The 18,479-nt window shown below is 34.3% G+C and overlaps 1 protein-coding gene across 1 annotated transcript; it reads left to right on the top strand.

Moving 5' to 3' along the window:
* The first annotated feature begins 4,766 nt into the window (after positions 1-4,766).
* C11H11orf58 (chromosome 11 C11orf58 homolog) lies at positions 4,767-18,371 on the top strand. The gene is made up of 5 exons (XM_047519147.1): positions 4,767-4,985; positions 10,401-10,484; positions 13,489-13,549; positions 15,092-15,201; positions 15,690-18,371. The coding sequence occupies exons 1-5, from the start codon at positions 4,923-4,925 to the stop codon at positions 15,918-15,920; spliced, it is 549 nt and encodes a 182-aa protein (XP_047375103.1). The 5' UTR covers positions 4,767-4,922; the 3' UTR covers positions 15,921-18,371.
* The last annotated feature ends 108 nt before the right edge of the window (positions 18,372-18,479 follow it).

The following is an 18,479-nucleotide window of genomic DNA, read 5'->3' as shown; positions in this document are numbered from 1 at the left end:
GGAACTGCTTTCGTATACTGATGTTCCAGGCTTCATTTCTTTTGTAGTTTTGAGTTCTTCCCCACCCTCAAACACTACCTCCCTCCCCCAATAACCTCTATGCCAGACTCTTTTTAAAAACAAAACAAACAACAATTTTTTAAAAAGATTTCATTCATCACGAAACATGTATAGGCAGACTTCTAAGACCCCATACAAAGTGGCTGCCACTTTAATTCAGAGAATTAAAACCTTTTGCTTTAACTCATCTATATTTGATGATTTAATGTGTCTATTTAACATGCTTTCATTTCTAAAATAATGAAATGTCACCTGCAAAGTTACAACAGCTAAACATTAATCCCTCTCCTTAGAAATTCTGAAATACAATCTTCAAACAATAACCATCAAAATCATGCTTATCTATATACTTAAATTTTTTTAAGTAGTCTTAAATCAGTATGCACAGTGTTATCCTAGTTCAGACAAAAAATTATATATATACAAAAAAAGTCTAAAGCCTTATTATATTCCAAGGTCATCAGTGATTATTCCTGTTTACTGAGATTATGTTTTTATTTTCAAATTTTCTTCTTATTTTGTATATCACCTTCAAAGTACATTCATTGTTTGTGACACAGAAAAATATTAGTTTAAAAAAATATTTAAAAAGCCAATATTTTATTGTTTTTCAGCATATCATGTAGGTACTTTTTAAAAAATCCATATACGTGTATTTAATTACTTTTATCTGCATTATATAAGAAAGACAGTATAATTTCCAAAATTATACAATCATCACTGTCATACAAACAGAACATGAGTTAAAATATTGTGTCAAATATTTTACTTAACTTATACAGTAACAGCAAGACAGAAAAGCACATGCCTTTAATCCTATCTACTCAGGAGCTGAGACTAGAGGATCAAAAAGTTCAAGGCCAGCCTGGGCAACTTAGTGAAATTTTGTCTCAAAATATAAAATAAAAAGGGCTGGGAATTTAGTTCAGTGGTAAAACAACCCTGAGGTTAACACCCCAACCCCAAAGAAAACATTAATTGAGGAAATCAGTAAGAAATTAAAGCCAATTCATTATAGAATCTGACTTACACAGATTTATATCCTCTACTAGACAAAACCCATTTGCATTGCCAAGAATAGGAATCATTTGCATTGTTATGGGCAAAACCATATGCATTCTTTCAGTTTTCTAAAATTTAATTATCTCTAGAGCTGTAAAGTAGTCTAGTAAATCAAAGATAATCAAATGTGCAAAAGAATGGGAGAAAATAATTGCCAACTCTCCATCTGAGAAGGGGTTCATATTCAGGATATATAAGGAACTCTAGAAAACTCAATAACACAAGGACAATAGACCCTAAAAGAAGACAAACAACCAACAGGTATATGAAAATACGTTCAAAATAACAAAGCTAAATTCCTATCTCCCTTAACATCACTAATCATCAGGGCAATGCAATCAAAACTACAATGCGATACCATCTCACTCTAGTAAAAATGGCTATTATCAAAAGGACAAAACATAAGTGTTGACAAGAATATGGAGAAAAGTGAAGATGTGGAGAAAAGGGAATGTTTGCACACTGTTGGTGGGAATGTAAATTAGTATAGCCATTATGGAAAACAGTACGGCAGTTCCTCAAAAAATGAAAAATAGAACTACTGCATATTCCAGCAATCACCCAACTGTGTACATACCCAAAGAAATGAAATCAGTATGTCAAAGAGACATCTGAACTCCCATGTTTATTGCAGCACTATTCATGATAGCCAAGAAATGGAAATAATCTAAGGGCACATCAATAGATGAATGGATAATGTGGCACATATACACTTTAGAACATTATTCAGTCATAAAAAGGAATGAAATCCTGTCATTTGTACCAACATGGATGGAACTAGAGATCACTGTGTTAAGTAAAATGAGTTAGGTACAGAAAGATAAGTATCACATGATTGCACTCATACATGGAGTATAAAATAAGTTGATCTTGTAAAAGTTGAGAGTAGAATGGTAGTGTTACCAGAGGCTGGGGAGAGTTGAGGGCATACTAAGTTAAGGTTAGATAAGAGTAAGAAGTTCTGGTGTGCTATTACATAGTAGGGTGACTACAAATAGCCATAACATTATCTATAGCATTAAAAGAATGACTTTGAATGTTTTAACCCTAAAGAAATGATAAATGTTTGAGGATATATGCCTAAAAGAGAAAAAGCACATACTCATTTAGAATCAAATGATCCCTGGAGAGTCTCTGGACATTCAGCATTCTCGAAAAAGTTAGTCCAGTCATTATTTTTGCCCATTTCTAAGTCTTTGACAAATTTTCGTGATACATTTTGCTAACTGGTAGACTGAGTTTAAACAGTTAAATTTTAAATTTCTTGAAGGCAGAAAACATGATGTCTTTCGTACATTCCCTCTAGAAATATTCAGTAAAGTTTTCTATACTTACTGGGTATTTATCACAATATTTGAGAAAATACAGACTTTAAACAATCACTATCTACTGTGGCAGGCTTTGTGATAGAAGCTACAGAAAAAAAAAATGGAGCTGGAATAGCCTCAATCCTGAGAGGTGGTATTTAATAATTCAACTTCTGACATTATCTTCTTGTTTTTACAAAACAAAGACAATCATTGCTCAGTTTCTGTTCCATATATTTCTATTACACTATATAATTTCATCCTTACCTACAGCCTCTGAATACAGTAAAATCTGATCAAATGATCCTTATTTCCTACGCTACTTTTTGGCTTGGATCTTGTTTTATAGTAACTTGAAGACTTAGCCATCCAGATGCCAACAATTCTGATAAAGAAATAAAAGACATATTGCTAGTTCATTATATCTTTTCTGGACTTTCACCAATGAGTAGTTAGAATTATTTAGTAACTGCAAACCTTCTTTACAGTTCTTTCTATATAAGAATTCTTTTAGCAGCCTAAAATAGCTATTCAGCCATCTCATTGTATTTGTAATATAACTGAGCTCTAAATTGTACATATTCCTTTGCCAAACCCATTGGAAGTGAACTGTAGGTCATCTCACTAAGCTCTGTAACTTAAATGTAGTACCATTCTAATAACATTTGTAGAACCTTAGTAGAATTAGACTTAGTGGGTAAAATATTTTAATTCTACAATAGATCAAGCAACCACTTCCAAAAAAAATTATTTTTATTCTCAGGGGTTTATTTTTATCACAGAAATAATACATTAAGGTGCCCTCTTCTTAGTTATAAAATGTGGCCTTGAGATTTTTTTTATTATCCTAATTATTATGCTATTTCTCTGTTCCCAAAATAAAGGGAAAAGAATTTGGATCTTTGCATAAATTACTGTCTTCCACTGGGTTCAGCAATCATCTGAAATCTAGAAAAGTAATAATAGTTCTGCGCAGGCAAACAAGCGTGATTGCTGAGTTCGGAAGCTAATAGATTTTGTTTCACAAACTGCTCTCGGTACAGCAGTTTGGCTTGATATGTACTGCCATACCTCTTACTGATTTTTGCTTTAAAAAATCAGTTTTTTGGTCAAGATCAGAAAGCTTCATAAAATAAGGATCTTGACAGAATGTTGGTCCAGGCACCGTTAAACAGACACCTTAATACTGTAGTAGTTAGTTTCCAGTACTGGACAATAACTTTAGATATCAGGGCTTTTGGAGTAGGTAGGTGATTGCTAGGCTGGGGAAAGGGGATATGGGGAGGTCCTGCAAATGAGTGCTGGGATTCTTTTGGGGGTGATGAAATGTCTTGGGATTAGGTACAGGTAAGATTTGCAGAAGGTTTTGAAGGTACTAACTGCCACTGGATTGTATATTTTAATATGGTTAATTTTATGTTATGTGAATTTTGCCCTAATTTTTTTTTTTTTTTTTTTTAATACTGGCGATCGAATTTAGGGGCACTTGACCACTGAGCCACATCCCCTATTTTGTATTTTATTTAGAGACAGGGTCTCACTGAGTTGCTTAGCGCCCCAATTTGCCGACGTTGGCTTTGAACTCGCCATCCTCCTGCCTCAGCCTGCGGTGCCGCTGGGATTATAGGCCTAAGCCACCACGACCGGCTGGCCCTAATTTTAAAAACATTTTTTAAAGTGGGGGGAGGATTCTAGCAGAAACTTCACTTGGTGAGAACTTCAACAGTACAATGCCTGTAGACCACAGCAAGGTCGAACTGGAGTGTTCCTACACAACCACACAGCCCTGTGGGAAAGCTTTGTGGAATTCCCTCAGGTGGATCCCAATTTCAATAATGGCCAATTAACCAGCATCAGTATCATATTGAATTCACTTTGGTCTGAGGAAAATGGCAAGATATTCATGAGAATCTCCTAGAAATCTCCAAGGGGAATTGGAGAACACATACCACGGTGGGAATAAAAGAAGCCATTTTAAAAATGTTTTTATCCTGGGTATTCAATTAGCCTCAAGCGTTACACTTGAATCTAGGTGTTTAACTATGAGAGATGCATTTGCCTAGACACCAGTATCTCAGTGAAATGTGAAAACCCACTAGGCCTCTTTCTGTGGCGACGAAGCTCTCGCAAAATCTCACCACTATACCCATCCGCGGGAAAGCTCCCTCCACAAGCCGAAGAAGGAGGAGCCTACGAGGGCACTCCCGCCACACAGCACGAGCTGGCCGCTGTGCCTCCTGGGAATTGTAGTTTTGGCCACCCACGTATCTCTCTTATTGGGGCCAGTATGGAATGAAGTCGGAAACTACAACTCCCAGGGTGCTCCGGACCGGCGAGCGGCCGCAGCGGTGACGACTGTGGCGGAGAAGACCCGGAGGGGCTCTGCGTTCTGGAGTGGCGCTGCTTGGGCCGGTGGCAGGTTGCGGGCTGCTGGTGTCGGGCTGAGGAGAACCGCGAGTGTGTTGGGCATTTCGCGTCGGGATCCGCGCAACTATGAGCGCTGCCAGGGAGTCTCACCCACACGGGGTGAAGCGTTCAGCCTCCCCAGACGACGATGTAAATAACAATGGCGGAGTGGGTGAGGGTTGAGGCCTACTGAAGGCTGGGGCAGGCCGGGAAGGGTGGACGAAGGAGGAAGAAGGGCCTGAAGTGGCTCTGAGGGAGAAGGCCAAAGGGGAGAAACACGAGTGACTGGGAAATGTCTCCCTTTCTTAATAAGGATCGGAAGGTTTGAAGAGGGCCACACGCTGAGAGCCAGAGACCTGCGTAGGGAGGGGGATTGAGAAAGGAAATCCTGATGGGATCGAGAAATGAAAGAGCTTAGTCAAGGGATCGTCATATTTGCGTGTTGGATGGTTTTTAAAACTGATTTCTTAGGCCCCTCTTCGGGATAGAGACGGCAAGACCGACCCTGTTACTAGGTTTAAAATGCTCCTATGATTATGGCGAAATGTTCGTGCACATTTGAATACATTCTTCGACCTGCAGTATTTTTGCGGTGTAAAAAATGTTGATGGTTATCTTTATTCGTAAAAGTAAACAGCAGCATTGAACCGAAAAAATTGTACCAGGGACGTTATTTGGTAATGTGGTGAGATTGAAGACAGTGAGACTCGGAAGCCCATTTCCATATCATACCTTGTTCTTCCGTCGCCTTACCCACGAACCTTTACCTTATGAGTTTAAATAACACATAATTCTATAAAGTAGCCTATTGAATATTGACTTCTGTGCTAGATCTTGGGAATTAGAAGATGAATATGTGTGGCGCTTACGTTAGGCTTTTTTGCATATCTGGCCTAGCTCTAGCGCAGTGTCATGGAAACTGCAGGTAACTAGTATTTGTAAAAAATTGCCCTTCATAAAATGAATAAATACCTTGGGAACATTGATGGGGAAATGATTGGGGGCATGCTGAGGTCATCTTTAAAGACCATGGAGGGACATTAATTTTCCTCCAGTTATTGTTTAAAGCACTGTCAATTTCTGAGTATGTATTTTCTATAGTGCAGTTGTTTCTTTCATAATACTTTGTGGACCGTAAGCCTGGCTCAACATTATTTTGTGCTCAATGAGATGGTGCTAAGACCCACCTCTTTTGGGTGGAAAGTGGGATGAGGACACAAATAATAAGACTCTTTAAAGACATTTATTTTTAGCTCTGCAGAAAGATTAGTAATCACTAAAGATTTGGGAATGATGGTTATACATAAACTGAGGTTTATTCATGCCCCCTCTTGTTCCTGCTACTGACATTGAGATCTTTTCTTGTTAATATGGTAAATATTTGTCATCAATTTGTATAGTTCTTTTTAAGTAACCTGGCTGTAATTTTAAAAGTTATTACATTGTTTCTCTTCTTTATTTAACTGTGACTCAATTGCTGGGATTCAGATACCTGATTTGCTAGATTCAGAAATAGTCTTTTTAACTTGACCAAAAACTACAGGCGATATTATGTATTTAACAGAAAGTTAAAGGGATACTTCATTAAGTCTCTACAACTTCTGATAAGATCAATTTAAACTAGAAGACTTTTAATACCTTTTCCAATATATAAGCATTATCTTTCAAGGAGATGGTTATAGGGTTAGGCTCAGTAGGCAGAGACAGGAGGATGGCAAGTTTGTATGACCCTATCTCAAAAAAGAAAAAGGACTGGGGTCCTAGCTCAGTGGTAAATCGCCCCTCCCCTGCCCAAAAAAAGGAGATGGTTAAAGTTCAAGATTAGGATTTGGAACCATCAAGTACTATCTAAAAATGATTATATTTCTAACGTTATAATACAGTGACCTGTACCTTTTTTGTGAGTTTTTTTAATTACTTTTACTGGTAATTGGGAGTTATCCTTAAGTACTTGCTTTAAAAATATTTTCTAAATCACGTATTTTTAAAACAGACTTCAAAATTATAGAAAATCAACTATAATTTGTAGTTGGTCAACAGTTTCTAATGAACATCCACTTTTGCCCACTGACCTCACATAATTGGGAGTAAGAACATTTTAAGAGATATTATGATAGATGTTAAATCAGAATACTACTCTAGGAAAATGCTAACAATGTAGAGTAAATTGTAAGAGTCACTAAGATATATATTGAGAAAGATTGACCACAGTTTCGTAGTAAAGAATATTAAGGATGAAGACAACTTAAAGGTGCCATTGTTTGGTTAGCATAGAAACATGAAAACTACTTACAGGGAGTAGGGAAGTTCATTTGAGTAACTGGTAGAGAACCTCTAATAATGTATTTGGCACCCATCCATGTGCTTTTCCAAATGTAGCACTTGCTGTACTTTGAAAGAAAGAACCAGAAAGACTTAATGATATTTTTTAAAAATTAAGATTGTTGTTGGAGGTTATAGGGTTATTTGTGTAGAAACACTGTGAAGGTGTTTGCTTTTGGGGGGATGGTGGTGCTGGGCATTGAACCCAGGACCTCAGGCATGCTAAACACCATTCTACCACAGAGCTGCATCCCCATCCTTTGTTTGCTCTTGCAATAGAAATAGAAGATCGGGAAATTTGGTTTTTAGACCATTGTTTTTAACTTAATTCTCTACATTTTTGTAACTGTCATTCATAGACTATCTTCAATATGCTGTTTAATTTGGTAATGTACAGTATGGTGTGAAAAAAGCAGAGGACTTGGGGCCAGAGAACTGAAACAAGTCACCTACCTCTCTGTACTTCAGTGTCCTTAGTTTTTAAATGGACTGTTTTGAGGGGATTTTGAGAAAATGTAAGTGGAAAGCTATTCATAGATTATAAAACATTCCAGGTTGAGTATCCCTTGTGCTTCGAGCCAGATATTTTTTGAATTTTGGAATATGTACATATATGTGTATGTGTGTGTGTCTTGGGATTAGGCCCCACATTGAAATAGGAAATTCATTTGTTTCATGTACATCTTAGAGCCTGAAGGTAATTTTATACAACATATTTAGTGCTCCTACATTTTGATTGTGACTTGTCATAGCAGATCAGATGTGGAATTTTCCACTTGTGGTATCATGTTAGTTAGAGCTTTTCAGATTAAAGATGCTCAAGCTGTATGCAATTCTAAGTGTAATATTCTTAAAACAGTGTCTTAAAGAGATGTTTTTGTAGATCAGGAATTAAAACTAAGTTAAATTTCACATCTAGGCTCACAGATTAAATGATATAATACAACTGAGATCCAAAGCATCTTTTAAAATTTTTTTAGACCATATTAAATCAGAAATAGTTAAGATCAAATGACCTATTGAAAGATATGAATGATCAGATGGAAAGAAGTAGAGATTTGTAACTTAGGTAGCCAAAATTATGAGAATATACAATCCCTTCTACCAGAAAGAATTTAGAAGAACCACAAGTGGGTCCAGTGTGGTACAAGTTTTTTAACCCAGAAGTAATTCTCATTGTTTTTTATATTTTATGAATAATTTTCAGAAGAAAGAATAAAGGGGTGGTGAAAAAGGACCCTATTAGAAATTTTAATACAAATTATCAATAGCAAACCTAAATTTCTATTTTGTCTTTCTGGTTTTAATAGTGTATATACACAAGAGTTCTCATTCTCTAAATATAGCTAATTGCTCATCAGCTATTGCATGTGAACCTGGAACATACAATTTAAGATTTTTTAAATATATATATATATATATTTTAGTTGTTAATGGACCTTTATTTTTATTTATATGTGGTGCTGAGAATTGAACCCAGTACCTCACATATGCTAGGCAAGTGCTCTACCATTGAGCCACAACCCAAGCCCCACAATTTAGGATTTCATGTCTATTTCTGATAGCTTTTAGCTTTATCCTTACTTCTTGTTCTTTATTTATATCATCAGACTAATAACATTAGATTTTTTGAAACTTTTGATTACTTAAAATTCTGTTGAAGAGGGGTTTACTGTCTTTGCTCCTTTATTGCAGAATGTTTTCATTTTTAGACTATAATCTCAATTAGAATGATCAATGGTTTTCATTTCTCAATCTTTTCTTTCAGTCACATTTGTATATATACCTACATTCAGCCTTTGTCCACTTACAAACAGAATCAATTAAATTTTGGTCCACAAACATCATAAAAGAGTAAATAAAAATCACACATCCTTTTAGAAAAATGAGATGATCCCAACTGTTATTGCAGAATATGGCAGGGTGAGGTTCTTCCTCTTGAATGACTCTCTACCATGATTTCTTCATTTGTCCTTGTTTTGTCGTTGCTGTTTTTTTTTTTTGTCTCACATCTCTTGGTATGGAGAACAAAGTCTAGTATTTCATCAACGAAGAACTCAGCCTTGAGATTTTTGCACATAGTGAATTTCATCTTCATTGTTAGTTTACAGTTGTATTGCCTATCATTTTACATTTACCTTTATGTGTTTATTTTTTTGTTGTTGTTGTAAAATGCCCTGTCCATTTTCTTCTGTGCTGTTATGGGTGGAAGATGAACAATTCTGAATTCTCATCTGAGTTCTGTGAATCCTAAAAGCAGACAACAGAGGCATGATTTCTTGAAAGATGATGATGCAATACTTTGAGTACAATAAGAAAAGCCTTCCACCATTATTCTTGTTTCTTCTTATTTTTAAGTCATTTTTAGTTTTGGGGGGAATAATTGATGAATTACAGTGAAATGATTGTTATTATTTATTTCAAAATATAGGGGAAAATAGTCATTAGAATTCCATGATATGTTTTACATTTATAAAAGGATTCAGTGGACCCATTGATAATGCAAGGTAGAATGAGTTTTAGTCTATTCTTTTAAAAAAGAAGTAAATTTTCTTTGTTCTTTGGAAAATCTTAAAGAATAAAAATGATGACATCTCAATCCTAACTAATAATTGCTTGAAAGAAACTGAAAAATTAAAATTAGGTCCAGTGAATCCTGATGATATGCTATCCTTATAATATCACCACTATAGCCAGAATTTTTAAAATTTCAACTAAAAGTTGTTGCAGCCTTTTGGATTCAAAATACTAGATGCTCTAGGCCCCTTCCAGGTTTTAGGGCATTGGGTATCAAATGCGTTCTTCCCATCAAAAGGATGACTTAAGAATTTGAAATTCCCCAACCCTCTAGGGGAGAGGAGATGTACTGAGATGTAGCTCAATAATAGAGTGTTTGCCTAGCATGCACAAGGCCCTGGGTTCACTTCCCAGTACCACAAAAAGAAAGAAAGAAATTCCCTACCCCAGACTTACTGAATCTGAAACTCTGAGGGTATAGACCAGCAATCTCTTTTAACAGGTCTTTTGGGTGATACTGATACATGTAAACTTTTGAGACCCAGAGCTCTGGCTACAAAAGAAGTAAAGGATTTGCTAGGATGAAATAAAAGAAAATTTAAATTCAAATATGAAGTATATGCTTAACTTTCCCCATCTAAAACTGATGGGGGGAAAAACTTGGAGACTTCAAATTTTAAGACTTATTTTTATGCTAGAAAATTAATCAACTAATTTCTTTTCCAGCTTGGATCTAGCAATTGGGAGGCAGCAGACTTGGGCAATGAAGAACGAAAACAAAAATTCTTGAGACTTATGGGTGCAGGCAAGGTAAGCATCATATGGTATGCATTTTTTATCTTTTCTTTGAAAAAATACTTTTTTCATACACACGTTAAGTAAGAAGGACTGAATACATTTTGTTCACACTTACCTGTTTTGCATGATTACTTTTGGCTTTGGAAAATAATACCCAGCATAATCAAGCACTTAAAATATATAATATTTCTGAAACCACTTTCAGAATTCTCAGTGCTTCAGGCAATATGTCGGAGACTATATAGAAAAATGTTGGTTTCAGGAGATTCAAGCCAAAGGAGAAAGGAATTATGAAAGTTTATGATTTACTGTCTGTTAACCTGATGGTTTTGATAGAAGGTGTTTCTAAACAGGTTGTCTGGTAGGAACCTATGTCAAAACTTGGTTGTATTTCATAGCTCTCTCCAACCCATGGTAATAGCCACGAAATTTTCCTTATTTATTTATATAGGGTTTTTTTGTTTTGTTTTTGCTTGTGTGTACGGTATTGGGGATTGAATCCAGGCTCGGCACTGTACCACTGAGCTACATGCCAGCTAATATTTTTTATTTTTTTATTGTATTTTGAGACAGAATCTCACTTCGTTGCTGAGACTAGCCTTAAATTTGAGATCCTTCTGCCTCAGCCTCCTCAGTAGCCTAGATTACAGGTGTGCATCACCTCCCCAAACAAAATGTTCAGTATATTTTGAAACACCTTTCAGTTTAATGACCATAATAGAAGGTATAAAATGTGGGTGCCAAGAAAACGTCACCTATTAAAAAAATCTTTTTCTAGTAATTTATTTTTACACATAAATATAATGGTCTCCAGACATTTGCTTTTTATAAGCAGGTAAACTTACTTATATAACATTTTCCTGGTAGTCTTCCTACAAACTAAATTTGAAAGAAATAGAAAAACATTTTTTTTTTCTTTTTAAAGTACCTTAAATGAAATTCTGCCCTTCGTTTTGTTGTACATAGGAATACATTCATGTATTTTGCCAATAATTATTGATTACCCACTACATGCTAGGCACTGTATTAGGTCCTGTGAGATCAATAAGACATGTTTGGAGCCATCATGTAATGGAGGAAACTGGATAATAATAACAATACAGAACTATAATTGCTATGAGAGAGCCATACACATTCTGCAGTGGAATTATGGAGAAGGATAGCTAAGTCTGGCTTAGCAGTACAAGACAGCTTCCCAGAAATAGAATTGATCTGAATCTGAAAAGATGAAAAGGAGTTAGCCAGAACTACACCAATGACTTTGGGGATAGGCAGAAGTCATGTAAAACATTAAGATTTATATAAAGGAGGAATTTATGTACTATCTCATCCATATTTCCTGGTAATTTGTAGCTTGTCATATAAAGTAGACTTGAGTTTCTCTTGTTTCATGCAAATAAAAGCTTTCTTAGGATTTATGAAGTAATTAATAGATTAGGGACATGTTCATTTAGTAGAATAAAAACTCTTCAGGTACTTGGACCATCCTAACAAAACTGAAAATTTGGCTGTCAGTAAATAGCCTGTTTACTGTATGTTAAATTCTTTGTTGTAGCAACTGGAAATGCAGCCTAGTGGTAAATCACATATTCAGCACATGCAAGACCCAGGGTTCAGTCCTTGGCACCAAAACAAAATAAACACAAAGTCTTTTGCTGTAGAAACCAAAATTGTAGTCCTGATCTTCATATGAACGGTTTAGATTTACTGTTTATGGCCACAGAGTATATTCTTAATATTAGCCAGCTAGCATGAATACTTTATTGGTCATAGGAAGAACCAGCTGAGAAAGTATGAACAGATAAGCGCAATACCATCATTATCCTAGAATAACTTGATGCCATTATATTTCCATTCAAACCTGTCTGTTTTGCAATCTAAAGCAGCAGCACATTAAATCACTGATTTGCTTAAATGTAGGTGGCATATAAGGAAATAGTGTTAATGCCTGAAACTTTTTAGCATTATCATCTTTGTGAATATGTCTGCCATTGTTTCACAATAGGAACTCCTTCCTATATCCTCACAGGCGAATGGTTAAGATTGCTTTACAAAGTCCCATTTAATCATTCCTTGTATGTATTTCACTGAATAATTTATTTTTTGATCTTATGAAACTATAAACTACAGAGTGAATTGGACTGATAAATTGAGATTTAATCTGTAGCTTGATCAGTTGGTTACTTTGAATCTGATTGTTTTCTAACTTTCTAATATTAGTATTAGATTGTTCTAAATTCTGTTCCGGTTTTTTTTTTTGTTTTGTTTTGCTTTGTTTTGTTTTTTAGATTCTGTTCTTTTTTGACAAGTCGAGATTAGGAGTTTCTTGTAACCTCACTGGCAAAGAGCTAGCTAACTGGTTGTGATGTATTATAAGCAGTAATGATTATTTTAATATTTTGTATTTCAAAAATTTGTCACTTTTTACATTCTAAGTCTGTTGTTTCATATTTCTTTACTAGATAGTCTCTGCTCTTTTACCATGAGATATTCCTGGGGCATCAGAAATGGTGGAAAAGTTAAAGCAACTCATTTAACTGGACTTTTGTTTGTTTGTTTGTTTGTTTGTTTGTTTGCTTTTGAATTGTGGTGCTGGGGATTGAACCCAGGGCCTTGTACGTGCAAGGCAAGTACCCGGCCAGCTGAGCTATATCCCCAGCCCTTACCCTAAACTGAACTTTTAAGACTTAATTTTATAATTATCTATCCATCTCAGTTAAACTTTCAACCTGATCTCTACCCCTACTTTATACTCTTTCCCCTTATTTTGCTGTTTTGTTTTAATGACACTACCTTCTAAAATACTACAATTTGCTTATTGATTACATTTGTTCAACTCCCTTACCTGTCCCTGTCCTTGCCAGAATGTAAGATGCATAAAGGTAGAGGTATGAATTTATTCCTTTGGCTCCCTGTGTCCCAGAAGCCTGGATTAGTTTCCAGTACATAGTGGACATTCAATAATTATGCTAAATTAGTAGTCTCAAATTCTGATACATTTTCTACTTTCTTACAGAAAGAACATACTGGTCGTCTTGTCATAGGAGATCATAAATCAACATCTCACTTCCGAACAGGTAAGAAAGTAAAATAATTAGAATGGAGGTGCTAAATTTGGTGTATGAAATAATTGTACATATTTTGGGATAGTCTTAACTTCTGTACATAGTTTTGTTAATTGATATAATAGAATTGGAAATGTATGTATTACATAAAACATGTCGCCTGTATCATATAAAATATCAAATATTAATTTTGATTTACAAGATAGCATATAATCATGTCAATAGTCTAACCAAGAAATTAACCATTTTCTGTTTTCATTTTTACTGATTAAGAACATACATTTTAATTGTAGTGAGATTTTTATACCTGATCTTTGCCAACTATGATGTGTATAGAATTCTATTTCATTGTATCAGTTGTTTCCCATATAAGGTTATAGTTGGCATATTATACTGCTTTTGAGCTTATCTACTAAGTTCTGTTCTGAAATCTTTGAAGAATGTCCATTAATTATAGTCTGAAGAAATAAACTTTTTTTTTTAATATTCAGAGAAACTTTAAATAAAAACTGAATTTGAATTTGAATTTGAATTCAGCCTGCTGAAAAGTAAAATTTTCAACTGTTTAAAATTGACCCTAGTCTTGGACATTTTTAACAATGGCATCATAACCTAAGTTAAACTTAACAAAATTTTAATCAAATTATTTAATTTTATAGGTCTAGCATATATAGCACATGTTAGAAATTAATGCGTCTTTAATTTTTCTGATAAATAGTTATATCAAATTGATTTACCTTGCTACATAAGGCAAAAATGAGCTTTGCAGAAAGGTAAAATATTTTACTACTTTCATTCTTAAAATTGGGAATTTTATGAATAAAAGCAATACAGAGTCCCACCATTTGATGAAAACCTGAAATTCCTCTTATATTTATAAAATATGCAAAGGACACTCCAGTGATATTGGTAACATTACATTTCTTGGGTGGTAAGTTTATGGTTGTTTAGTGTCCTACTGCATAAATGTTACATAACGAAACAATAAATTTTTTCAAGTTTATGTTGCTTCATTTATAAGCAAAGACAGCAGAAAGGAGAACCATTTCAAGGTCATTTTTATGTATTCATTCTCTGAACAGAATTGTCTGTCTTTTCACTTTTTTAAAAATGGTTGCTTTGTTCATTGGAGGTTTTTTTTTTTTTAATTTTTGTTTTTTAGTTGGCAGTGGACCTTTATTTTATTTATTTATATTCAGTGCTGAGAATTGAACCCAGTGCCTCAAACGTGCTAGGCAAGCACTATGCCACTGAGCTACACCCCAGTCCTGGTTGGAGGTTTTTGATTGGTTTTGTTTTATTTTAGGTGACTTGGAGAAAACTTTCAGGAGAACAGTCATTAAACACTTCTGTAATTCAGAGGGCTAGTTACTAATAACTAATCATAAATACATCTTTCAGTTATAGAAACCAACCCACAAAATTCATTGTAAAATTAGTCACAGAGAATTCAGCCCTGAATATAATGGCATCTGTATTATGGGGGGTTTTTTTTGTAATCAGATATTTTTATTAATTTGACTGAAACATAACCAAAGTACAATGGACATGCAGGGGAAGAAGACAAGAAAATTAATGAAGAACTGGAGTCTCAATATCAACAAAGTATGGACAGTAAATTATCAGGAAGATATCGACGACATTGTGGACTTGGCTTCAGTGAGGTAGTACTTAACTTGTTTTCATTGATTGGGAAGATAATTTCAATTTGATATCATTTGCTTCTTTTGGATTACACTAGCAACCAAGAATCCTAATGTAGATAGCTTTCATTGTACAGATACTTAAAATATTATTACCCAGCTGTTTCTTTGTAGAGATAATCAATGTTTTTAATACTTTAAATTTTTATTTTCTAATAAAAGTGGCTTAAACATACAAGTTAGATCAAATATTTTTGTAAGGGTTTACAAGAGTTCTTTCTCAGTTGTTGCTTAAGTGATATCTTTTCATCTTATGGATTAACATATAACTGGTTCTTCCAAAGAATACAACATGCAAATATATATATGCATAACATAATATACAAACATTGATAACTGATTTCCATGTAAAAAATCAATGGTTAATTTACCTTACTAAGAGTCTGTCCCAGTTTTTGTGCTACCTAGTGATAATGGTTTTACAAAGTATCTGTTGATTGATGTTTTAGGTAGAAGATCATGATGGAGAAGGTGATGTGGCTGGGGATGATGATGATGATGATGATTCACCTGATCCTGAAAGTCCAGATGACTCTGAAAGTGATTCAGAGTCAGAAAAAGAAGAATCTGCTGAAGAACTCCAAGCTACTGAGCACCCTGATGAAGTGGAAGATCCCAAAAACAAAAAAGATGCAAAAAGCAATTATAAAATGATGTTTGTTAAATCCAGTGGTTCATAACTCCCAAACACTTAGTCTTTGTATTAAAAGTAAGCCTTATTGTTATAATGCACAGTGGAGGACTGCTTATAGAGCACAGACCTTTGTATTATAATTTTTAAAAAGGCCCTTTTAAATAATTACAAAGTGTTTGCTTTCAAATGCCATTCGTTACACTTTTATGGGCATGACTATAACCATTTTGTAAAGAGTAAGAGTTGTATAAAATAAATAAATACAGTACTCAACTTCCTTTCATATTAGCATCATCAGCCCTTTAACCTCACCTTTTACCCCTTCAAATGCATTGTGGGGAAGACACTTTTGTTTGTGGTAGCTATTTCATCTTTGTTTTTGTTCCTTCATATTTTTCTCTTATAAAAATTTGATACTGTGATGTGTTCATGAAAAATATTCTTTAACTATACTTTGTAAAAGTAGAATTATTCATCATGGATATTTCTGCTGCCAATCACAATCTAAATTATTGTTGGCAAAAGATTAGTTATTTAGTTTACTCTTACCAATTCAGTTCTGCTCTTTTGGACCAAAACAACATGAGAGCAAGTACATTAATCCATGAAGTCCCAAGTTTTCATTTCTATATAGGACGATGGGGACATAATGAGTTACCTGTTGGGTGGGAATACAACTGATATACATTTGGAATGTATAATCCCAGCCTTTATATAATTTGGATTACGTTGTATGTTAGGTTTTTGATAAAATTTGGCTAATTTTTACAAATGAAATTATTTCTCTGATCATTTAGTCCTATCTATCTAGAAATATGTTAAACTGGATTTTTTTTTTTTTTTTTTTTTAAGGCAAAATGTGACCAAAGTTCATTTTTTCTCCTTAAGGTCTAAATAAAGAGAAAGCAGTTTCCCATATTTGGTTGTGATACCTTTATCCTCACTGTCTAAAAATGAGGAGTGGGTTTATTGACTAAGAAGGTGAAATAAGAAATTCTCTTCATTTTATCCCAGTGTTGTTACTTGAATGTCTTAAATACTAAAAAGAGGTATTAGTTTCTAACTTTATTGATTCTGTTGGAATGAGATTAGAATAATCTGTTTTATGCGGTTGATTTGTACAATGGATTAACACACATTCATTATGGGTTAGTCAGTGGATCTCTGAATAATTGTTTCCAAATGTTTCCAAGTAACAGGTTCAAAGATGTGAGTCAAACCTGTTTGTGAGCTAAACTATTTTATATCTAGTTAACTTAGGTATGTGTTTGATGCATTTTTCCCCCCAAGGTAGTCTATCTTAATTTTGTAATTTAGAATGTTAGAGTGCAGCATCTAAAACAGGTGATTTATGGTTATAGACTGTGTCTTGCAATATTTTTCATATATCTGGCTCCCAAGGTGTGTTTTTTGTTTTTTATTTTTAACTTCTCATGTCGTTTTTAAATAGGTGCTGCCCTATATATTTAAAATAATGAGTTTGGGTGACAATGTGTATAACAGATATTTGGTTTGTAGAACTTTGACTTTATTCAACTTAAACAATTTTAGTAAGAAGGAGAAAGACCAGTGTTATGTTTTTAAAAGTTATTTTCATCGATTCATGGCTTAAATATTCTGGATTGCTTATGAGTCTTGGTTCTGATATGTAAACAGAATCACCTAAAATAATTACACTGGAAAATCATTTTCATATTCATCTCTACATAGAGAAATTCTGATTTCAGCTCATCTGTTATTGGGCACTAACACAATTCAGGGTTGGGGTATATTTAGGTCTGTTGGTTCATGAGTCCTGGGCAGTACATTAAAACATAATAACTGTCTTTTTAAAAGCATAAACATGGATTTTTCTCTTATTCAGATTTAAAGAAACATTAAAAGAAGATGGATGTTATGCAGTCTTTCTACCTCTGCTAAAAGAATATCTCGTGGGAAAACATGTTACTTTTGTACAGTGAAACACTATTAATTGAAAAATTTAAGGGCAGTTTTTTCCCTGTCATTGACAATTTCATACCTGAAATGCCTTCTCCCAAATTTGCCTATCAAATATTTACATGTACCAATAATCTTACAAGCTTTTTATTGAAAATGTTTTCAATAACAGATTCCAATGTCATGTGTTATTAGGCAGAAGTTCTCAGATATTTTTAAAATCTGAGAGAATTGAAAGTACAGAAAAAAATTTGGAGTGATTAAGGCATAGTTTGTAAACAGGTCACATTCAGTTCTATTCTTTACACCTATTCATGTCAAGTCATTTCTCCCTAAGGGTTTAAAAATCTTTACTCTGAAACTTATGACCCTTTCCCTCCATACACTTCATATTTCCTTGCCTGTTTTACATAATAAGTAGAGATTCTTAGGTAGAAATTCCCTGATCCTCCACTTGTTTAATCCATAACCATGGACATGTGTTCCACTATGCTTTGGATCACATCTCAGCTTTACTACCTTGGTGATAAACTAACCTCAAGCCTGACTTGACCTCTGGGTCTCCATTCCTCTTAAGTAAAATGAGGATAGCAGTAAGCGTAACCACCATCTATAGTTACTGTGAGAATTAGATTAAGTGAAAAGCTTACTCGCACAGTAGGTAATG

Source organism: Sciurus carolinensis, chromosome 11 (genome assembly GCF_902686445.1).
Source record: "Sciurus carolinensis chromosome 11, mSciCar1.2, whole genome shotgun sequence".
NCBI lineage: Eukaryota > Metazoa > Chordata > Mammalia > Rodentia > Sciuridae > Sciurus > Sciurus carolinensis.
Note: the sequence above shows the minus strand (reverse complement) of the source record. Positions and strands in the feature narration are given on the sequence as shown.